At 44.4% G+C, this 23,721-nt stretch overlaps 2 protein-coding genes across 4 annotated transcripts in view; both read right to left on the reverse strand.

Moving 5' to 3' along the window:
• LOC310710964 (alpha-tectorin-like) lies at positions 1 to 21,184 on the reverse strand. 3 transcript variants are annotated; one of them, XM_083512347.1, is made up of 8 exons: positions 21,049 to 21,184; positions 6,986 to 7,033; positions 6,639 to 6,713; positions 5,795 to 5,925; positions 3,453 to 3,734; positions 2,233 to 2,370; positions 888 to 1,198; positions 1 to 147 (listed from the first exon to the last, which is right to left on the reverse strand). In XM_083512347.1, coding segments are annotated over exons 2-8 (975 nt in total). In that variant the 5' UTR covers positions 7,023 to 7,033; positions 21,049 to 21,184; the 3' UTR covers positions 1 to 146. The 3 variants fall into 3 exon arrangements, with proteins under 3 accessions (XP_083368473.1, XP_083368472.1, XP_083368474.1); XM_083512346.1 differs by lacking the exon at positions 21,049 to 21,184 and adding an exon at positions 9,612 to 10,165; XM_083512348.1 differs by lacking the exon at positions 21,049 to 21,184 and adding an exon at positions 9,538 to 9,561.
• LOC310710962 (sulfotransferase 2A1-like) overlaps positions 19,389 to 23,721 on the reverse strand; it is a 10,122-nt gene continuing 5,789 nt past the window's right edge. Inside the window, exons 5-7 of the mRNA XM_083512337.1 lie at positions 23,059 to 23,153; positions 21,507 to 21,687; positions 19,389 to 21,312 (exon numbers count right to left, since the gene is read on the reverse strand). Of these exons, the coding sequence (XP_083368463.1) occupies positions 21,203 to 21,312; positions 21,507 to 21,687; positions 23,059 to 23,153 (386 nt within the window). The 3' untranslated portion in view covers positions 19,389 to 21,202. The remainder of the gene's footprint in view (positions 21,313 to 21,506; positions 21,688 to 23,058; positions 23,154 to 23,721) is intronic.

Consider the following 23,721-nt stretch of genomic DNA (forward strand, 5'->3'; position numbering starts at 1 on the left):
TAGAAGAGCTTAATATTTTATTGCTACACTACAATTAAGCTGCAGTTGCAGAAGGCCTCTAGAGGGCAACAGAGCGATAGTTCTACATCCTGGCTGTTTCTCTCTTCTGACGGCAACAGCAAAGGTCTTCTGAGGAAAGTGGCTTATCTGGAGTGGGGGAAAGAGGCAAGATGTTTGTTTTTACTGAAAAGAAATTTAAGTCATTTTAAGGCCTGCCCCACAATCCCAGCTTGAGTTTGTCCCCTACTTTGTCCCCTACATTGTCCTTTCATACTGCAAGAAATTGCAAGCTCAGGACACACAGTGTGCACTGTGCAGGGCGATATCGCTTTGGACTTGCAACAAAGTCTTTCTTTCAAGGTTATCTACTGAAAGTGTTTGCAAATTTGTGGAGCATTAATCAAAAATATCAATAAAAAACATTAAAAACAAAATTGCAAAACCTGGAATGAAACCAGTCATTTTAAAACAATTATACATACTAAGAGCATGTGTTAAAATTGCATGCTAAATTGGGCACGCTTGCTGGAACAAAAATGCTTTTAGCAGTCGCTGAAAACAATACAGTCTACTCTGCGAACATGTGCTTTGTGTATGACTTAGCTGGATCTCACCCAGTGTCTCTGCAAAATAACATATGGAAGTGACTTCCCTATAATATTGAAATGGTAAGAAGGACCACATTCAAGGTGAGATTTTGCAAAAGCTTGAAAATAATGTGAAATGATTCTGCAGTATCTTCTGGGGGGGGAGAGAGATGCAGGAAGGACATGTGGCTGAGGGCATGGTCTCTGCTTTCATACAATGCCCTGTGAAGCTTTTTCCTGTTGACTTCCAGGAAAAGCCAGCTAGTTCCCACCCTTCAGGCCTTGGCTTGACATACTTACCATTCACAGTGATCACTCTCCTCCTCATCACTGTCCACATGTGACTGTTCTTCAGGAACCTCCTGGTTGTCCTCATGGGAGTGATGTCCTGTTTCTTGCTCAGGGAGGTCCTCTTCTTTCTGGAGGACTTCTGGTTCTTCTTTCTTAGGCGTAAGCTCTTTAGGGCCTCCAGCCGGTTTGAAATTGTCCACCTGGAACACCCAGCGTCCTGGCACATCCACATTGCTAGTTTTTGTAATGTTGATGACTTGAGGAGTGCGGGAGCTAGGGATGTTGTAGTAGTTCTTGTTATCGCCACTGTTGAAGCCGGCCTGAAATAACCACAATACCAGCCTTGATACATGCATAGCAGTCAAATGCTGCTTTGTGGCAAGAAGCAGCAACAGTTTGGACTTCCAGGGAATCTTCCCAGGGTCTCTCCCTCTCAGGGAAGGAGTCCAAGCACTTGCAGGGTGGACAGGGTTCCAGAGCTACTGCAGGAGCTATCCACAAACTGGTTGCTCTGCTAGAGACTTCCACTAAGGTGGGCTCCCTCAAGGAAAGTGGCTTTTTGCTGCAGAACTACTTAAACCAGGGATGAGGAACCTGTGGCCCTCCAGCTGTTGTTGGGCTCCAACTCTCACCCCAGGCAGCATGATGGGCTTTGTAGTCCAACAATATCTGGGCAGCCACAGGTTGCCTATCCCTGACTTAAACTCTCCTTCCAATGCTCAGGTGTGGGGAACTTGGACCAAGCTGGCTGTGGATGGTGGGGATTGTAGTTCAGCAACATCTGAAGGGCCAAAGATTCACCAATCCTGCAATATCCAAGTTTCTTGCTTGTCAGATATTTGGCCCAGCACTGTTTCTACCCACATGGTGAGATATCCAGGGCGATCATTTGTTGCTTTGCCACACCTGGTCAGAAATATCCCTTAGCAAGATGGAAGGAAGAGAAACCCCGACCAGAAAAGAATGACAAACCAAGTTGATGGACTATGCGCAAATGGCAAAATTAACTGGGAAGTTCAGGAACCAAGAAGACAAGAACTCAATGGTAGAGCTTTGCAACAGATAGTCCCAGGTTCAATCTCCAGCATCTTCAGGTAAGGCTGAAACCCTGGAGGACCACTGCTAGTCAGAGCAGACAACAGTCGGCTCAATGGGCTAATAGCATGACTCAGTGTCACCCACTGCCTGTTAGAGGAGATCATTGTAGACCAGACCAACAAAATAAGTCAGCTAGCTGTGTTCCTGGATTTGAATTGAAAAGCATTTCATTCACTCTGGCACCATAAGGGACTCCGAGCAGCTCTTCTGAGAAAACCGCCTGGAACCAAATTCTCGGCTCACAGCATGGGCCTACCTGTGCTGGGATTCCTCCTAAACCTGTTCTGGGATTTCCCTGACTTGCTGCCCCTGTAGTCCATTGGATGTCTGCATAGTTGAGCATCATAAAGGAAACATGGCCATCAGTACATAAGATAGCCTGGAAGGTGTTTACCTGGAGCAAAGACAAGCAGAAAGAGTGAGGTCGAGAAGACACACAATGAATTTCATTGCAATTTCCTTGGCCTATGTCTTTTCCTCTTTGGCTGGCTATGCTCTTCCATGTGGATTTGGCTTCTTGGTGCTACAGCTGCATTTAAGAAAGGGGTGCATATTTTGACAAAGTTGGGAGTTGCTTATGATGGGCAAAATATCTATAGAAATTAGGGTTGCTTTGCACCTTAATTTCAAGGGTAGCTTCCTGGGGATACAGTTCCTATTTCTGGTATATGTTAACCCTAAAAGGCCTACTCAACTCTTAATTTTGGACTCCAACTTCTTTCATCCCCAACCATATTGGGTGGATGGGAATGGGCATCATGTTGGGGAAGGCCAATGGATAGCTGTAGATATTTTGTGTGCTATACTTTTAGTGACTCTGATTTCCAGTGACTCTGAAAAGTGAGTATGCAAGTAAAAATTGGTGGTTATGCTTGAAACAAGCACTCCAGATGAGGCTGGCACAGCAGTGCAGCCCTGGAGTCCAAGGCATCTCTCCCAGCCAGCCTTCAGCCGATGGATCCCAGTCTTTCTTCTCCCCTCTTCTTCTTCCCACCTTGCTAAAAGACTCCCTTTACCTGTCACTTCACACCCACTTACCCTGGCACCATCTGCCTCCCCAGGCCAAAGGATTCCTCTTGGATGGTCCATCAACACCTTTTGTCATGTTAACAGATTTGCTCTTCACTAGGCCAGCCAAACTGGTTAGCATAAGCAAGCCCAGGGATTCCTGACACAGCTCTGCATCTTGTTCTTTCATCCACATCCCAATTAATGAAAATCCTACCATTTATTAATTCCTATGGTTTAGGAGGTTCCCCCCTCCCCAATCTATAATAACACTCAACTACTGTAGATGGATCATTGGTCTGACTCAGCTAGAGACCCAAATTTGGGAAACACTGCTATGTGGTAATCTAGTACGTAGACCTCCAATGCCTGTATCAGAGCAGAGGCCCATGTTGCCCCAGACAAGGCCCAACTGGAAGGAAGATGCCCGAGCAAATTAGGCTCTTTTTTATATGCGGAATGACTTACCTTACTGGACAAAGATCCAAAATAGGCTACACGGTCCCAGGTGGCAATGAAGAGCCAGGTAGCCGTGAAACTGATTTCAGGGAAGTAGTTATTAATGTCCCGGGTGACATTTCTCAGCAGTTCTGGTTTCTGCGTCTGCCGGTAATAGACATGGCCACCTAGAATAATGTTGGCATCCGCCCAGTAAGGGGCAACAAAGGCCTTTCCGTCTACCATGGGGATGGCTTTGGGGGTGTACTCTGGGACGGGCACGGAAAAGGAAACCACCCCATTGTTGTTGACCTGTGAAGGGGCAGAGAGCAGCAACGTAAGCAGAAACAGCAAAAGGCTAAAGTGCCCCCAAGCAAACCATCCCAAGGGCTATTTCCTTCTCACTGCTAAGAATTTTCAGTTTCTGATCTGAATCCTCCGGGTATCGGCTCCTAGACTCTTGGAGCAGCACAGTGTAACAGGCAAAGGGGGTCGATACCATGACTGGGAAGTGAGACTGTGCTGCTGGTCCTACCCCTTGGGTCACGTGCTCAGGCTAGCTGCACTGCTGAGGACATTCTGAATGCACATATCTGAACGAGAGTCCCTATTCAGCAGCTGGTTCATGCATTATTATCATCATCATCATCATCCTTCATCTGAGGATCACAGAGCAGTTTACAATATAAAAACACAAAAATACATGCCATAGTAACAAGCAAAAGCAATAACCCCCACGTACATAGTTTAAAAGGCTATTGATCAATTAGCCAAATACCTGGGAGAAGAGGAACGTTTTTGCCTGGCACCAAAAGATATGTGATGAAGGTGCCATGTGAGCCTCCCTGCATTGTTGCCCCTTGCCTAGGCATTTGGATCACCAAGAGTTGCTATGCATGAACTGATGTTCATTGCCTAGCGGCTTGTTTTCAGTCCCTGCCCCCCCCCCAATCTTTCTGAGAACCTCCGTCAGTGATTGGCATCGTCCTGCGTCGTTTATCTATTTGTACATGCACACTATTTATAGCCTGCCCTTTGTCAAAAGACCTCAGGGAAGATCCCTTGTCCATGGGAACTCTGTCTACCAGCAGGGGCATACCTAGGTTCCCTTGAACCCTTGGTAAGGAGATCTTGGTCACCCAGAGCAGTGAAGGAGTGGCCTGAGAGATGGCCAGGCAAGTGGGCTCCTAGTCAGAGTGAAGAGGCTCATTTTTGCACACACACCCTGGGCCTGCAGCCCTTGGCAGGGGCCAGCCTTGCCAACCCCTAGGTACACCCCTGTCAAAGCAATGATTCTTCAACATCAACTTTGTTGGAGTGGTCATGTTGTGCAGATGCCTGATTATTGTCTTCCAAAGCAACTACAGTGGTACCTCGGGTTAAGTACTTAATTCATTCCGGAGGTCCATTCTTAACCTGAAACTCTTCTTAACCTGAAGCACCACTTTAGCTAATGGGGCCTCCTGCTGCCGCCACACCGCTGTAGCACGATTTCTGTTCTCATCCTGAAGCAAAGTTCTTAACCTGAGGTACTATTTCTGGGTTAGCAGAGTCTGTAACCTGAAGCATATGTAACCTGAAGCGTATGTAACCCGAGGTACCACTGTACTCTATTCCGAACTTAAAAATGGAAAGCATAATGCTGGTGGTCAACAAAAGAGGTTCAAAGACTGTCTCAAGGCAAATCTAAAAAAAAGTAGTATAAACACGGACAACTGGGAAACACTGGCCTGCGAGTGCTCCAGTTGGAGAACAGCCTTTACCAAAGGTGTCATGGGCTTTGAAGACGCTCAAACTCAAGATGAAAGGAAGAAAAGTGCTAAGAGGAAGACACACTTGGCAAACCCTCACCATGAGCAACTCCCGCCCAGAAACCTATGTCCCCACTGTGGAAGGACATGTGGATCCAGGACTGGCCTCCACAGTCACTTACGGACTCACTGTTAAAACTGTGTTTATGGAAGACAATCTTGCTCAGCTACGAGTGATCGCCAAAGAAGACGACACCCCTGTGTATCGTTTTAGCATTCCCTGACAGCTAGGGCTTATCTACACTAACCTTTCCTCCTTACTTTAAAGCTCTATGCACTCTTTTAATTTTTGCTCCAGAGCTTTCCCTGTGAAAACCCACCCTTTAAGTGCTCTGACACAGAACTTCAAAGCATTGGTTTCTGCCCGGAAAGAGCAGGGCAAAAGATAATAAGCCTCTAGTCACAGTATTGGCTATCTGTTCTTCCAGCTACAAGAAGATGGAAGTTTGTAGGGTAATGGGCATCCTGAGAGCAGAACACTTGAGGTTGAAGTGGGAGAGTGGTGACGTTCCCCTTTCCTGTGATTCATTCTTGCTTTGTGCCAAAAGGGATTATACGTACATAAACGCTGTGGTAAGTCTTGTCATAGAAGGTGAAAGGTACCAAAATAGGAATCTTAGGGGACGTCCCATCATCTGCTATGGGGTTCTTCATATCTCCTGCAGCTTCCCCATAGGGATACAGGAGGTGCTCTGGACAGAAAGGAGAGAAAACACTTTGACACAAACCTATGAAAATCGGGGAGGGGTGCTGTTGTGTGGCATAACAGAGCATCCTCAAAAGGAAGGAAACTGTTCTCTATGGTCTCACAGCTACCAGATTCTGGAAGGAAGATTTGCACAATAGTGACCCCCTAAATACTCTGCTTAAAAGTTTTTGCTAGGTGGACCTCTATCTTGGTCTCAGTAGTTGTTTTATGCAGACCCTCCAAGTGTCCCTATTTTCCACAGACATTCCCAGATTTACAGAAGCTGTCCCAGTTTCTGATTTGATCCCAGAATGTCTCACTTTTCCTTAGGACATCCCTATTTTCATCAGAGAAATGTTAAAGGGTATGGAGGTATGCCCTTAGGCAAGGAGAAAAGTGACTATACCACCTTTAGAAGACATCTGAAGGCAGCCCTATATAGGGAATTTTTTTTAATGTTTTGATATGTTTTTTACATATGTTGGAAGCTGCTCAGAGTGGCTGGGGAAACCCAGTTGGATGAGCAGGGTATAAATAGTAGATGATGGTTGTTATGGAATAGAATGTCCCTATTTTCATCAGAGAAATATTGGAAGATATGTAGAAGACTTCAGTCAGCCCATCATTATCTAAATCAGTGTTAAATAACTCAGGTTTCTAGAAATACTATTTCTTTGTAGAATGCTCCACCGACACCCCATGAGGGTCAGACTTTACCGTTGGTTTCTTTTGTTCCTTTTGTTTCTTTTATTGTTACTTTTGTTTCATGCAGCCAAAAAGTCGAAGCTGAACCTATAACAGAGAAGGAAAGACAATGGTGAGTCTTCAGGGGAAGAGTGCTCTCTCTTCTGGGATCTAGGAAGCTTTCTGGGTCTGTGGATTCCCCTGGGGGATCTCACCACATCTATCCGTCAACTTAGCAAGGCTTTGCAGCAGCTCCCCAATTTGTGGTGGGCCTTCTCCACTTCTCTGCGCTTTTCACTTTTTGGGGGGTCTTGTTTATGCCTCTTTCTCCAAATACCAGCTTCTGGTGAGACTCAGATTGCTGCCTTGGTTCAACTTACCTAGCAGAAGTAGCAGGAAGGCAAAGGAAGTCTTCATATTGGCGTCTCCTTCCCAAGCAGCAGCATATGACAAGCAACATCCCAGGAATTGAGGAGAAAGGAGAGGGCATATAAAATTGAATTAAGACATGAATGCAGGAGGGAAAGATGCTTTTTCCAGTTGTGTGTATGTCCCCCCACCCCCACTCACCCACATCCCATTAAAGTAGAGGTGGGGGACCTGTGATCCTCCAAGTGTTTTTGGACTCCATTTCCCATCAGCTCCAACCAATATGGCCAGTGGTTAGGGATAAGGGGAGTTGTAGTCTGCAAACAGCTGGACCGTCACAGGTTCCCCCTTCCTGCATTAAGAACTCCTAACACTTGTTGGGTCTGAGACCTGCCTGTCAGTTCCACTCTTCCCCATTGCCTATGTGAAACTGGCCAATGGTTGGAACAGGAAAAATCTAGTGCTCCTCTGTATTTTTGTCACTTGATGTGGAATATTCTCCAGACAATCTCTGACCATGCAACTCTAGGCATGTTTACTTGGGTGTAAGCACTAGGTAAGTGGACAGGATTACAGCCTAAGTGTTTTACATATATGACAAAGTTACTTGATGTGGATATCGGGATTTGATACCCTGTGATATTTTGTTTCAGCATTTGATGTTCGACTAAAGAGATTTGATTTCAGAATCTGATATTTGCCTGTGTCTGATAGCTGATGCACAATTCTATTTATTCATTTAACTATCTAAGCACTTTGCATATCCCAACAATTTACCAAAGAGTTTGAATTCTGAAGCAAAGGATGTGGCGGGAGAAGCATTTTCAGAAATCAAAGCGATAGAATTGGAAAGTTTGGTGCATTTTCAAGCATTTCCGCCTTAGAAAAATGGAAGGTATCATCAGGAGGTCCTGGGTGGCACTTAACTCTTGCATTGCAAACCTCCCAACAGCTATCAAAGTGCACAAGGTGTCGTACGTGGACTCATTCTGTGAAATGAGGTAGCCCAATATACAGTGGTACCCTGGTTGAAGAACAGTCCTGTTTACGAATGATTCAGTTTACGAACTCCACAAAACCAGAAGTAGTGTTCCGGTTTGTGAACTTTACCTTGCTCTACAAAAGGAAACCGAACGGTGGAAGGGCACTGGCGGTGGAACACCTCATTAGGGAAAGTGCGCCTCAGTTTAAGAACGGTTTCAGTTTAAAAAACGGACTTCAGGAACGGATTAAGTTCGTAAACTGAGGTACCACTATATTGGAAGGTGGGTGGGTGTTCCATTGTTAGCACAGGTGAGGGGGTCACAGTGTTGTGTCACCCCACCAAAGATGTGCTCACTGCCCATCCCACCTACCCATCTCCCCATCAACCTCATTTAGGAGCCTCTGTGGTGATTTGGTCATTTTAGACTCTGGACTTTATGGTCTTACAGCCACCACCCTCTTAAGATGACAGCGTTTATCATTTCACTGCCTTCAAAATGTAGTAAGCCAGCTCTGCTGTGCTTGGAGATCTTCTGATTGCTGGGTGGGGAATAGACCCCTCCCGCAAGTCCTGCCTTGACGGCATAACCGGGCAGTTTTTGTGCATGTTCTGATTGATGCACGCGGGACAATTTATTTCACAATATTTATATACGTCTTGATTGTAATAAAACCTCAAAGTGATTTACTAAAATAAAAAAACCCACTGAAAAGAAAGTGAAACCACATATTTAAACCACCCAAAAATAATTAAAATCCAGGACAAAAATGCTTTAGCAGACACCGAAAAGAGTACAGTGAAAGCACCTGCCTAACGTCAACAGACGGAGAGTTCCAAAGTGTGGCTGCCTCACTTGCACATGAATGGAAAAATCTGGGTCTCTCCCGCATGCTGAGAATCCCTAGGCATGTTCACAGTTTCGCATGTGTAGACGCTACACACGGCTAGCTCACATGTAAATGTTGGGTTATGGGGCCAGCATGTATGTTAGCAGTGGCAGGTTGGCGGGGGGGGGGGAGCCAGCTAATGCACTGTACTCACAATTGTCTGTCTTCATAATTACAACTTGCCCCTTCCCCTTAAACCTCATCGCTGAGCCACCATTTGAACCCAAATCTCCCCAATCCAATATCAACATGCTATCCCCTGCAAGTGTCCGGGGGGGGGCGGAACATCCTGGTTTTTTGTGCAAGAGCATGGCGGCCATTCTGGGCACTGTGATCTCACATGGGTCATGTGACTTTTTTGTGACACGCATCCTGGTTTTGGGACATGCCATTCACTAAGCTATTTCAGATGTGCTGATAACCTGGAAATGGCCCAGGAAGGCTTCTGTCTCAATGCAAACAGCAATGAGGGAAGGGCACTTTTTGTTGGTATCATGGCAGGGGGAGGGAAGGAGTAAAGCCTTTTGCGCGCCCCCTCTCTCCCCCCATCCCTCCGTCTCCATCCATTGCAGTCCCAGATGTTGCTAAGGCTCTCCCATGCTGCTCTTCATGTAACAAAAGCATGCAAGTTAATTGCATTCAATCTCATGTCTAGCTTGGCCGTATTATGTGTGTGCATATGTAAAAATACCTGTCTGTCTTCATGCTCCTGATATCTTGAGGATGTGGAAATTTCCACTTGCCTTTAGGCCCTACCTCACTTACCTTTCTGCTCCTTTCTTCCTCCACGTCTGTTGTCGCCCAGGCTCAGACATCCCTAAGGAGTCTCTTCTGGTTTTATATATACAGCCCTGCAATATTTCCACACCCAAGTTCCCCTGTAAAAATTGACCTGCCTCCCAACTGCTCTTCCCTTCCCTCTGATCTGGCCTGATGCCCTAAAGGGATTCCTAACTCAATGGCAAGATGGAAGCCTTAAATCCACTCTTAATCCATTGTGTATGTTTTAGGGGTGTGCGCAGGCCCCAAGATTTGTCTTGTAGCTGAGTTTGTGCATTTTAAAATTACTGATCTGTTTTCAGACACTCTACTTTTCCCGCTTCGATCTTTAATTTGGGTTCTGAGCTGTATCAAATGAAGCTCTGTGGTTCCCCTTTCACTATAATGGGAAATCTAAAAACAGCTGTAACTTCTCCCCTTTTGACAAAGTGAGTGACATTTATGAGTCCCTTCAGAGTGGATTAAGCTTGCCAAATTGCAGTGGAATGGGTTCAGAAGCTTTCTGTAAATAAAAGAGATTCACTTTCCTCCATAAGTCCAAACAAGGGGCACCATGGGGGGTTTCTTGCTCTTCCTTGCCTTAAATATAATTAAGAGGTAGCCAAGTGTGTGCATTTTTGTCTTCATATTTTTCCCCCAATTTTTTAACCTTCACACTGGCCATTCTGCACATGCTTCCTGTCTAGAACACGGCCTGTGAAGTAATGTGAGGTATATTTGCTTTTCTTAAAAAAGAGCAATATAGGATTTAAAACAACAACAAAAAACAGCTTAAATCAAGTTTGTAACTATTAAAAAAAAAATATCCAGAGCTGTGCTTTAACCATAAACCACCTCTTCAGTGCTCTGCAAGCAAAATTTTGAATAGCCTCATCTTTTAAAGCTATTGAAACATTGTGATGTATAGGAAAACACACAGCCCCCAAATGTATCTTCTCAATTGTAGATCTTTTCAGTTTTGTACCCCTCAGCTCAGTACCCTGTTGGGGGGATCTGCCCCCACACCCCTAAATTCAGTACTGGTGGGGGCCAAGAAACACAGTTGACATGATGTCAGGGCACAAGCGAAGCTGTACTATAGACTAAGGTGACCATGTTTCACAGGCTGATGTGTCTTCTAATGCAGATGTAGGGGAACCTGTGGCCCTCCAGATGTTGCTGAGCTACAACTCCCATCATCTCCAGCCACTGGCCATGCTAGCTGAGATTGATGGGAGTTGGAGTCCGCCAAAATCTAAAAAGCTACCAATTGATAAGGTAAAGGGACCCCAGAGCTACCAATTGATAGCTCTGTCCTAAAACATCCAGCCTGACTGTGTGGTTTGAAAAAAGCTCCTTCCTCAAGACCTCACTTCAGGGTGCTTTATCCCAACTCTATAAAAATCAGTATAGTGGTACCTCGGGTTACATACACTTCAGGGTACATACGCTTCAGGTTACAGACTCCACTAACCCAGAAATAGTGCTTCAGGTTAAGAACTTTGCTTCAGGATGAGAACAGAAATCGTGCTCCGGCGGCGTGGCAGCAGCAGGAGGCCCCATTAGCTAAAGTGGTGCTTCAGGTTAAGAACAGTTTCAGGTTAAGTACGGACCTCCGGAATGAATTAAGTACTTAACCCGAGGTAGCGCTGTATTAGCTGTCCTCCACCCTGTGTTCTTCTGACAAGGAGATCTAAGGGCCCCAATCTAGCAGTCCCAGTTAAGAAAGGAGAAAGCAACTCATTGCTGAGAGGGCAAGGCGGATGTGGATTAGGCCTTGATCCTCTTGTTTGCTCCTTTACTGAGAGAAGATCAACAAGGATTAGGTAAACACACAAAGTGTGGACTCTATGCCATGATCATCCCACTTGGCTTGAACTCCCAAATGTTTGTAAAAGGAGATCTGGATTGGGGAACAGGATCTTGCCACACCCCTGGGAATTGGTGTAATGCTATCCCTTTTAAGGGCTGTATTGTCCTCTGTCTCAGCAGTGAGCATCCACAACAACACGGAAGAAGTAACAGGGCAAATGCACTAACTCTCAGTTTCCCAGACCTGTAAATCCTATCTATATCACTTCACCAGGAAGCAGCTGTATCTCTTAAAGCAGAGCTTTCCAAACTTTTCTTGTTGGCGACACACTTTTTAGACATGCATCATTTCGCAACACAGTAATTCATTTTTGCTAGCAAACAGGAGGTTAAACTAACCCCTTTCCAGACCCAGCAGGAGCGCGGGGACTGTTTGCGTGACACACCTACACACTAACGTGTCGGGACACACACTTTGGAAAGCTCTGTCTCAAAGGGACCACACACCAAATATCTGGCTAAGAAACATAGAGGAACAGGAAACCATGGATAGAATAACTGGTAATTCAATGTGAGATAGAAAATGAGGTCCCCTTTTTTAGGCATTTGGAAAAAATTCATTCAGTTCACGTTTTAGTGCAAAATTTGCACTTCTCTTTTGCAACATAACCAAATAATGCATACGAAAATGTTTGTATTAGGGCTCATCCATATTTCAGCTTGCCCCATGCCTAGAAAGCACAGGTCCAAGCAGTTTTCCAATTGACCCACTCCTTTTCTCTTTAGCTTTAAATCAGAACGAATGGCAGTTCACGGAAAACTCGATTGCCGTTTGCTCAGATGGAGCACTAAAGCAGTGTTTCCCAAACGTTTTTGGGCAACGGCACACCTGTTTACCGGAAAAAAATCTCGCGGCACACCACCATTAAAGCCCCGCCCCCGTGACGTCATTCGGGGAGCCGGCGGCCCGGGCCTGAGCTGGAAGGAGAGGCGGTGCTTTTCGGCACAAGGCAATCGGCCTGGAATTGTTTCCCGCGCGCTGCGAAAGGGAACAGCTGCGGTCGCGCGAACCCTCCGGCGCTGGGAGGGGAAAGGGCGGAGTCGCAGAGCACCAGCTGGCCGAGCGGTTGCGCGCAGCGTTGCGCTTTTGGAGAGCGTGCGGCTGCTGCTAGGGGATCCGGGGACGTGAGCAGGCCTGGCCCGACCCGGGTTGAAGGAGGACAAGCCGGCAGCGCGCCAAGTGAGTTCGGTTGCGCGCGACGGCCCCCGCTCCCCCCACCCCCGCCGGATCCTCGCCGCCGCCGCCTCTTGCCCGCCTCCCTCCCACGGCACACCAGCCGATGTCTCACGGCACAGTAGTGTGCCGCGGAACACCGGTTGGGAAACACTGCACTAAAGAACAGTTTTCCCTGAGGGAAAGCAGCAAGGCAAGAGGATGTGTGAAAAATGCATTCTAAAATGCATTTTTTAAAAAAATGCCCTAAATATATACATTTATGAAGTGAAGTGAATTTTAAGATTAACAAAACGCAAAATTGGAGAAACCAAACTGACAGATTTTTGACACTGAATTCCTCATTTAACATAGACATTTTAAAGAGTCTCCCTCTTGCTGCTGTCCACTTCTCTTGTCAACCTCTCTCTGGTACAGTGGCGTAGCGTGGGGGGCTGGGGGGCGTGGCCCTGGGTGCATTTTTTTGAGGAGGCACAACTGTGCCCCCCCCCACAACAGGCTCCCTCACCTGAGAAATATTACAGAGGCGGTGGAATAGGACATCCCTATTTTCACCAGAGAAATGCTAGAGGGTGTGAGAGAGTGTTTGGGAAACTGAAAGTTGGTTATCAAGGGGTTGCCTTGCTTCTGTGAATCCCACTTTCAGATGAAATAAGAACCCCTCAAGTCAGATTTTGACCTAGAGGTCACTGGCACGGTAAGGACTCATCTGTGTCCATTCATGTTCTGCTTTTCGCCAGTGTTTCTCAGAAGATGAGAGCCAGAGTCTGGTCCAAACGCTGATCTCCTTCCTGACCACCAAAGGTCCTGCTGTTGAGGTCTTGCAATGTACTCACATTTTAAAGTTGTTTGCCCATCCCATGTGCATCTCTACGGCTCAGTGAATCTGCTTGGAGCTGATTCATTTGCTGGTGCACTGATCCCTGTGTAACTATTAGCAGAGAATAGGACTTGGGTGGGGCAGGACAGCCCTAAGCCCTTGGAGAGCCATCGGTTGGCACCTGCCTGGATTCAGTTGTAAGAAGAGAGTAGAGCTCTATATTGTTGCACAGCACTGCAAGCTCCAGGTGGCTGCAATTGTCTGAAAATGACAATCTCTATTTTTTGAGATCCATTCCCCAGGATTACTCATTCCAGCTTTTATCATTCCAGATACCACCTTGGAAGGCAGCCAGGCCTCAAGTGTGAAAAGTAGGAGTTGTTTTTAGATTAGGATCCAAGTCGGCACATCATCAAATAACTTGGGGGGTGGGCACTTGCCCTGGTTCACCCTTTAAAGGGTTTATTTGGTCCCAAACTCTCTTGGGTCAGTACTGGGCAGAACCCATATCTGCTAACATTTCTCTGATGAAAATGTATTATTATTATTATTATTATTATTATTATTATTATTATTATTATACTCCATCCATTTGACTGGGTTGCCCCAGCCACTCTGGATGGCTTCCAACATATGAAAAACCATACTAAAACATTAAACATTTTAAAAAAGCCCTTCCCCATACATGCCTACCTTCAGATAACTCGGAGGTCAGATAACTCCATACCTTCCAACATTTCTCCGATGGAAATAAGGACATCCTTAGGAAAAGTGGGACATTCCAGGATCAAATCAGAAACTGGGGCAGCTTCTGTAAATTCGGGGCTGTCCCAGGAAAATAGGGACACTTGGAGGGTCTGCAATGCACCCTATTCAAGCTGGCTTTCATGAAGGAAATGTGTGGAATAGTTTGCAAGGCACTCTAGTAGGAATGCTTACTTACTCTCTGTAGACACTAAATAGCAAGAAGCAGTGAGAGTAGGGACTTCGCAAGAGTAATGAAGACAGTCTTGGAAAGAAATATTTATAATCCACAGCACCACTCTGACAACCTTACCTCTCCTGAGCTATGTTATTGAAATTAAAAGCCACACATCAGCAACATTTTCTAGGGAGCTCAAAAGTAAAAGGAAACATAATACATTTTTTTAAAAAATACAATAAATTGTCTGGTAATAGGATGTGGTTCTTCAGCAGCAGTAACAATGACTACATGAGACACAGAAGAATGTAGGGATACAGTTGTGCAGAAGGGACTGGAAGCCCATTTATATTAGACATTGATTTGTTTAAATTGCATTTTTTGAAATGCTAAAGATCTGCCTTTCAGAAGATTAGAAGCAGGCTGGACCACTGTTGCAGGGGTAATGTCATAAATATGCCAGCTCCAAGCGAAGGTTTGCAGCCGGCTGCAAAAAGCAACCAAGAACGGAGAGGCTTGGATTTTACTAAGGCAGAGGAGAGTCAGCAGATGCAAGCATTGCATGCTCCTGGCCTTGAGCAGCAGACTGATAAGGCAGTAGCTGAGAGCAGGCTGGAACACAGCCAAAGCTCTCAGGAAGCACAGACAGGCACAAAAAGCGAGAGAGACAGTCTTTCGTCACAGGAAGGGGCTGCAGATGACCTAAGGAGCCTGAGACGTAGATGAATAGGATGGCTGCCAGACAGGAAACAAAACAAGAGATGTAAGGGTAACAGGTTCAGTATCTTCTGTCAACGCAGGAATTGTCAGGAAAAAGCAGCAATGCAAAAGCCAGCTGCAGGTGGCTGGAATGCAAAACAGGATGTTGATGTCTGGAACTGCACTGTTGGAACTATTCAGTGTACTGAGCACCGGATGTTAGCTCAGAGTGTCATCTGACCTGTACTGGAAGTACAGGGGCGGAGTTGTGACTCTACTGCCGGAGTCTGGAGGGTACAGACACGTTTCTCTGTACTGCTGAATGACAGGAATAAAGACATGTAAATAGGACTCCTGACTGTCTCTTTTCCCCTCCCTGGGGAATGCAGGGAGGGAGAAGGAGGAGGGTGTGTTCTTCTCACGTTTGAGGAGAATCGCCGATTTATGGCCTTGCCTGTATCCTGCCGGGAGACGCAGACGGGAAGGTCAACAAGTATCTCAGCCGATTGCCTGGAGTGAGGCCAGTTACCTCTGACTGCGTGCTGAGAATACTGACAGGAAGAACTCATCAGAAGGGTCAACTTAGGGATGGTGCCAGTGTTGGGATGCAGCCAAGGAATCGGGAGCAATTGGCAGGCCCCCAGCTGGCCCCAGCCCACCGGCCGGTGTGCCAGGCAATCTCCAGTCCTTGGTGCAGCATCAGCGACTCAAGCTTCAGAAGCTAGAGCACGCTACTCAGCAGAGCAAACGCTACGCAACAGAAGTGGCAGGAGACGGCTGTGTGAGCATATTTACAAGCAGTTTATTCAGCGTACAGCAGGACAAAAGAAAAACATGTCCAATCTCCTTTGTGTCCCAAACAAGACGCTAAAAGTGAAAGCTATACACAAACGGAAATTCTCAGCAAGCTGTGCTGGAGTGTAAACAGGCATGTGACACACAATAGTCATGCCTGTACTTAAGGTGGAACAGGATATCCTAACATCCGGATGCTTGGCTAGAGCAATCCGGAGCTAATTGCTTGTTTTTGCAATAAGTTCTCCTTTTTAATTACATACGTTTACTGTGTTATCAAGCCTGGACTCCTAACAGGTATATCCAATCGGTGGAAATTGCAGGAAGGGAGATTCCCTTTAACCATTAAGAGAAACTTGCTAATGGCATGAGCTGTCCAACCGTGGAACAGGCTGTCTCAGAAGATGGCGGGTTGTCCTGTGTTGCAGACATTTATGCAGAAGCTGGGTGGCCATCAGTCCAGGGATATTGGAGTTGCACCTGTACCACAGATCTTGAGTAGAGCAGGGGGTTAAAATAACAGAACCACAGAGCTGAAGGGGACCACAAAGGTAACCCCCTTTTACAGCACTACTATAGCCTAGAATAGAGGTGGCCATTCAGTAGCTACTTAAGAATCTCAGGTGAAAAATCACCCACCACTTCCTGAGCTTGAACAGCTCATATAGATACCAAGTCCTTTAGCTGACGTCCTTGGGGTTATAATTTGAACCTGCTGGTATATTCAAAGAATGCCGACCCAAATAAAAGCTTTCTTTTGGGTTAGGATTAAAAAAATAAAAAATAAAAATGAAGGCACAAAATTGGGATATGTGGCAGCATTATTAATAGCCCATTCATAATGCCAAAGAGATAATAATAATAATAATAATAATAATAATAATAATAATAATAATAATAATAAAGCACCTTGACTACTGTAAGAAATAACAGGGGTCAGAAATTACCTCTTCTGGGTTCAAGGGTGTGAGGAATAGAATACTACTGTATCTAGAAAGGAGCTGCGACCAAAAAGCAGGAGTGGATTTTTATGCCTGCAGGTTTGCACCGACGCAACAGAAAGGCGCTTTGTTGTCACCAAATCCATGTGAAAGGAGGGGTTTGGGGGGTTATGTAGTGATTCTGTGCTGGAAGATCTTGCTGACACTTTGGGAAGATAGCTGGCTCTATGATCCTTAAGCAACATGGAATTTTTGCTAAGAGAGCAAGATGATGCTTCTGCCGGGTACATGATGCACCTTAGGGAGCTGTCAAATGTATTAATTTGAAGATTGTTGCAATAGATGCCTACTGAATATTAGCAGCCATCACAACAGCTCATCCAGTCCTCACCAGACATTTCAGTGCTACAAGGGCAATACAACATAGATTGGACAGCATTACTAAGTATTTAATTTTATCCAAATGTCTCACCCCAAACCCAGCTTGGTATCTAAAACCTCCAGAAGAAAAGAGTGTTCATGTCAATTGACACGTAGCAGTTTTTTCTCAATGTGTCTGTTGTTTATGCTTTCAGCGCAGCTTGTTAGGCTGTTTTGCATTTTCATGGAAGTAAAATGTTTTAGAAGCAATACTTGTGAATTCACGGGCTGATCTGTTGGGAAGGACCATAGCTCAGTGCCTTACATGCCTTACATGCAAAAGGTCCCTGTTTCAATCTGCAGGGAGGGCAATGAAAGATTCCTGTCTGAAACCCTGGAGAGGTTGATGGAACCATGTTGTTGTTGTTGTTGTTTTATAATTCTTTGAAATTATTTTCACATTTAAACATTATCATCATATAAACCATAACATACAAAAATAATTAAAATAAAAATAGAAACTAAAACATTTTCATACCATATTAAATCCATATTTTCAGATTATTCAGATCCCTTGACTTCCCTCCATTTCCTCCCCTGGTTCATTTATAATATATTATACATGTCTATAATTTCTTTATCCTTAACAATTTCCCATTTTAAACATTCTCCTTAATATTACAAATGTTTTTAAAGACCTGCTATTGTATTAACTTCCTTACAGTGCTTTTGTAAATATGCAATAAACATTTTCCGTTCTTTCTTATATTTGTTGTCTTCTTGATTTCTTAGTCTTCCAGTCAATTTAGCCATTTCAGCATATTCCATTAATTTAAGTTGCCAGTCTTCTTTAGTTGGGACTTCTTTCCAATGTTGAGCTATCAATATCGGGGGGCTGTTGTTGCATACATAAATAAATTTCGTATACTTTTGGTATATCCATTCCAGTTATACCTATTAAGAAAGCTTCTGGCTTTTTAACAAATGTTATTTTAAACTTTTTTTTTCAATTCAATATAAATCATTTCCCAAAAACTTTTTATAACCTTACATATGGTAAGGTTTATAACCACCACATATGGTAAAACGTACCTTCTACTTCTTTACACTTCCAGCACTTATTATCTTTTGTCTTGTGGAATTATAGTAATAAAAGCCTCTTTCCATGTCTTTGGTATTTCCCCTATCTTTAATATTTTGCTCATTCCATTTTGTAGTGGGTGAATTAAGTAATTTTCTAAATTTTTTGGTAGTATTTTGCTGTTAGTCCATCTGGGCCTGGTGCTTTTCCTGTTTTTGCTTGTTTAATGGCATTTCTGCTATATTAATTGGTGCATTTAAAATATTCAACTTTTCATATGGAATTTCTGGCAACTTATTTTGTCTTATATTTCTTTCAATTTCTATTTTATCTTCCGGTCTGGCTCGGTTTAGGTCCGAAAAATATCAGAAGAAAGCAACCACTAATGTTCCTGTGATAGTATGGTTGTTATCTACATACTCTTTGAGTTGCAACACTGTGCAGATGTGATGAAACCCAAGACACATGCAGCATATCCTACCTAGAAGCAGGGGTTGTTTCTTTACAAAAGTCAGTTCTATTCAAGGAATCCTCTCTTTGAAGGACTATCCAAGTCTGGTTTAAAGGTCAATAACTGAAAAATCAAGAGTAGGGGTCTTGATGTTGCCTATCAACTGTGAGCATGTGGAACGAGCAGCTAGTGCATTTCAACTATTTTGGCAATGGGTTTAGTGGCCTTACCCATAACTTTCTTCCGTGTAGGAAATTTGTCTCATATGCAGTCACCTACACATTGCACGGAACTCTAGTAGGAATCTTTACTTACTCTCCATCAGCCACAGCAAAAGAATATAAGAAGCAGAAATCTGGACGAGCCCTTAGCTTCCTTGGAAGACTGCAGGTTCTTAGGTTTATGCACAAGGGAGAAACATTTTTCTTTCTCCACTTTCTCTACCCCGTGCACAATTTTATTGTTCCCCATCATGTCTCCCCTTACTTGCTTTTTCCTAACCTGAAAAGTCCCCACGACAGCAATATTTTCCTCAGAGCTCCAGCCCCTTGATCATTTTGTTTGCATTTTTCTGCACCTTTTCCAGATCTACACAATATCCTTTCCGAGGTGCAGCAACAATACCAAAACACAGTATTCAAAGTATGTGATCACACCGTAGACTAGCATCAGACTATTGGCAGTTTTATTTTCAATCTCTTTCCTAACATGAATTTCACCTTTTTTCACAGCTACTGTACAATGGGTCAATGTCTTCATTGAGTGATCCACTATATAAAGTTAGGATTTCTTGCTTCAATGTACATACACTTACATAGAACAATATTTTCCATTTTAAGGCCCATTCACCCAGTTTGGAGCAATTCTTTTGGACCTCTTCACAATCCCTTCTTTCTTTTGAAATACTGAATATTTTAGTTTCATCGCTTGACCACTTCACTGTCACTCCCAACTCTATTATGAACAAGTTAAAAACACTGGCACCAGTACAGATCATTGGAGACACCCCTTCTTACATCCATCCATTGTGAGAACTGTTTCCTGTTCTTAACCAGTTACAGATCCATGAAATAATATGTTTCTTATCTAATAACTGCTAAGCTTACTCTGTTTTTTTTTGGTGTGGGACAGTGCCAAAGGCTTTTTGAAAGTCTAAATACACACTCTGTACTAGATCACCCCCCCCCATATAGTTATGGACCCTCTCTATGAACATAGTTATGGACCTCCTCTATGAACTTCAAATGTTGATTAGACAGGAATTACTTTCACAGACGCCATGCTGGTTCTCCTTCAGCATGTCTTCTTTCCTAGATGCTTCACAATTTCATCTTTAATAATGTTCTCCACCAGTTTTTCCAGAACAGATGTTAAGCTAACTAGCTGACAGTTTCCCTGACCTCCTCTGCATCCCTCTCAGTGTGTTCTGATTTTAAACACCAACATTTGGTTGACCTCAAGCCTGACACTTTTTTGTAGAGGACCAGTTTGTCACACACACACCCCAAATTCCCCCATGCCTAACAAATCAAACTCCTCCTACTGACACCCATCATCTCATCAATGCATTGAGAGTCCTCAACGTTTCATGTCTTATTGGCCTTGCATGTGGATCTGGTAGCAGTTCTGAGAAAGCAACTTTGAAGATTCTGGTTTTCAAGCCTCTACCTAACACCTGAAATGTTGCTTCCAGAACTGCGTGTCTACACTTCCACAGGTTATTGAACCACTGACACTTCCCCATCATTAACAAGCAAGCTATCTAGATGATGTGTCACATTCTCAACTTTTGTAGGCAACTCACCATGAAGTCCACACACCCATTCCAAACCCTAATGATTGAATCACTCACTACCAGGAAACTCCCACCCCCTGGAGGAGTTTCTTTGGCATGAGAGGATATTGCTTCAATCACAAGGAAAAAGCTGCCAGAACAGGCTCTGTAATGGGGGGGGGGGGGGAGAGAGAGAGCGAGAGAGAGACTGCCAGTTTGGGAAATAACTTTGAAATCCATAACATCAAGCTGACAGCATTACCATATGTTGTATTGGTATGGGTAATTGAATGCATTTAGCTGTGCATCAATACAATTATGGATACAATAAGATACAATACAATTTTATTACAGAATAAAAACAAACAGCATACAGCAGGGATGGGGAACCTGTAGCCCTCCAGATGGTAATAGATTCCAGCTCCCATCAGCTCCAGCCATCATTGCCAATGGTCGGGGGTGATGGGCTTGCAGTTCAACAACATCTGGATGGCCACAGGTTGCCTACCTCTTGCATACCATATTTGAAAACACAAAATACAATACAACCATACCATTTACTGACCAGCCTTTTCTGATCACATCTGAAGAAATAGTAATTCGGTAGCAATACAGCCTGGTGGTTTGGTAGGAGGGACATGCATCATAGGAGAGATAAAAGGGTATGGGGATGCGAAAAAGCAAGCAGGAGCCACCATTTGTCCTTCTTCAGTCCCAGGGGAAACTCACACCCACACCCTTAATGTGAGATGGATAAAAATGGTCAAAGCGTTCGTTCTGTGCCACTGTGACGTGGTTCTTCCAATCCCCGGGGAGCCCTGAAAGACCACAAGAGGGACTCGTAACCACAAAGATGTTCAGCCAGAATTATTTCAGCACTGGCTTCAGTTCCTGATTAACTTTATCCATTGGTCAATGGCACTTCACAGGGAAAGACTCTCACCCGCCCCGCCCCACCCACCTTTGCCTAATGGCCTTTATCCATGGACTCCACCATAAGCTATATTGTTACCTGTCAGCACAAGCGGCTGTTTATTGTGCATCAAAATACTTCCTCGCTTCCGAGATGAGATAGGCATAGCCTCATTCTTCACTTTCTGGAAGGAGGGGTTTTCCGCCACAGAGTCAATTTGCTGGCTGTTCAGTTCCTTGCCAAGGAACTGGCAGATCTTCTCCACACTCCCTCGAAGATCCTGCAAGAAGGGAAAAGCAAATGACTGTGAAGCTGATTAAGAGGCACACAGAGAGCATTACTGCTAGTTTGTAGGGTGCATTTCACAATACTGATGCCATGAGTGTATTGACCTCTCAGCCACCATGGTGCAGAAGCCAGAGTAGAATCCTGTTCTCAAAAAATTGCCTCTCTTTTTGCCTCAGACTGCCTCTTGGCCTGCTCAGCACTGAAGGGGCATCTGAGACAGCAGCAGACCTTGGTTGTGTCCACACTAGGGCACTAATATATGCATGGGTCATTGAGTCCATGTGCAAATTTGTTTGCCTTCATCCACATATGAGCAGTTTTGATCCGTCCTGTTGCTTCCTGTCTATACTAGTGGGTGATGCTTGATGGAATGTTTTCATGCTGTGTGTCTCCACATTCCTTCTCAATTAGTATATCCTTGTGCTTCACAAGTTCTGGAAAACTGAGGTCCATTATAGGCTATTTGTTTATCTGTGTGCACACTTTAAAAAAATAATGGGGGGGAGAGGAATACAAGTTTTTTAAACTATCAGATTTGCACAAAATAATAAATTTGTGTGAGGTTCCACATGTTGTGGGCATGCATGCAAGTATTTGTTTCCCTGTGCACAGACACCTAAAAGAAAAAAGTCTTTTTTTGAAGTAAGAAGTTGAAGAAAATACAAGTAAAAGGAGATATTGGAATAAATACAAAATAGCTAATCTGATGGCATCCTTGGTCTGATGTGGGACAAAGGAAGGGCACTCTGCACATGATATAAAGCTCTTTTCCATTAAGTGACTTTCCTGTTAGGTTTATTTACTACCCTGAGCCCGGTCTTGGCTGGGGAGGGTGGGGTTTAAATAAAAATTTATTATTATTATTAATCATGTAGAGACGCAGAAAGGAATACTGTACATGTTTAAATGTATCTACCAAACAGTACCAGAATTTACAAAAACGAAAATAGTGGCAACCTTTTGTAAACTTCTTTGAGGGTTTTTTTTTTTTAATCAAGTGCTATATAGATTTTATGAAATAGATAAGCAATAAACAAGGTGAGGTAACTATGGATGTGTGAATATAACAATGGGCTCATCTACACTTCCGCTTTTCTGCCACTTTCCCCCAGGAAAACCCGCTGTTTATAGCTGACTTGGAGCAAACATCAATCAGGTTTTTCTCCAGATGGACGTTTGCTCAGACTTGGCGCTAAAGAGCAGGTTTTCCAGGGGAAAGCAATGGGGCAAATACAAAACGGCTTGTACTCATGCCTAGAAAGTATGAGTTACAAGCAGAAAACCGGCTGGACCCATGCTTCCTAGCTACGGGACAAGCTGAAGTGTGGACAACTCCAGGACGAGCGCTAAGGTTGGACCACACCTGTTTCAACTCTTCAACCGTGATGAAAAGGAAATTTTCCCTTTTCTTCATCTGCAGCCAGCCTTTCACGTGGTCAAACCAGGAGCCATGGGACACTGGAAGAGGAAAACGGAGGCACCAGTAAGCATCAACAGTAGGGAGGTGTGTCAAGGAAGACTCGGGGAGAACAGACTAACCAAGAAGGTAGCAAGGAACATCTAATGCTTTTCTCAAACAAAAGCAGGATAGCAACAGGAAACTCCTGAATCCTATCCAAATACTGCCAGTTAGTTACTAGACTACATAATGACACGGAGTTTGGGGTGAGACAGCAACTTTACCACTTCTCTTGGACCACACCTCCCATCAGCCCCAGTGTCAGGGTGCTGTCAGTGGCTTCCAGCTGGTTGCCCAGGAAAGTATACAGACAAGGAAAAGTTTCTTACTGACCTTTTTCATTTCAATCTTTACAGAGAGAGGCTATAGAACCCAGCCTCTTGGATAATGGCATTGTTCCAAGTGAATCTCCACCCCCTCCGTCCCTCCCACTTCCTCATTCGTCACTTCTATGGGTGCTGCTAAGCGCCCTCTGTCTTTGAGCTCTTTGCTCTCCTACTTTCAAGGCTCGCCGGGTTCTGGGAGATGGTGGGTCTGGGGTGCTTTCTAATGGCAACGTGTCAGCCG

Source organism: Podarcis liolepis (assembly GCF_965112155.1).
Source record: "Podarcis liolepis genome assembly, chromosome: 7".
NCBI classification, from domain to species: Eukaryota; Metazoa; Chordata; class Lepidosauria; order Squamata; family Lacertidae; genus Podarcis; species Podarcis liolepis.

What these genes read in the sequence shown, in the direction of transcription:
- LOC310710964 (XM_083512347.1), bottom strand. Translation starts at nt 7,022, where the DNA reads ATGAAGACTTCCTTTGCCTTCCTGCTACTTCTGCTAG. An exon ending in AGGAACAAAAGAAACCAACG is followed by an intron (nt 5,926 to 6,638) that starts GTAAAGTCTGAC and finishes CTTTCTGTCCAG; the next exon opens with AGCACCTCCTGTATCCCTAT. An exon ending in TAGGAGGAATCCCAGCACAG is followed by an intron (nt 1,199 to 2,232) that starts GTAGGCCCATGC and finishes TGGTTATTTCAG; the next exon opens with GCCGGCTTCAACAGTGGCGA.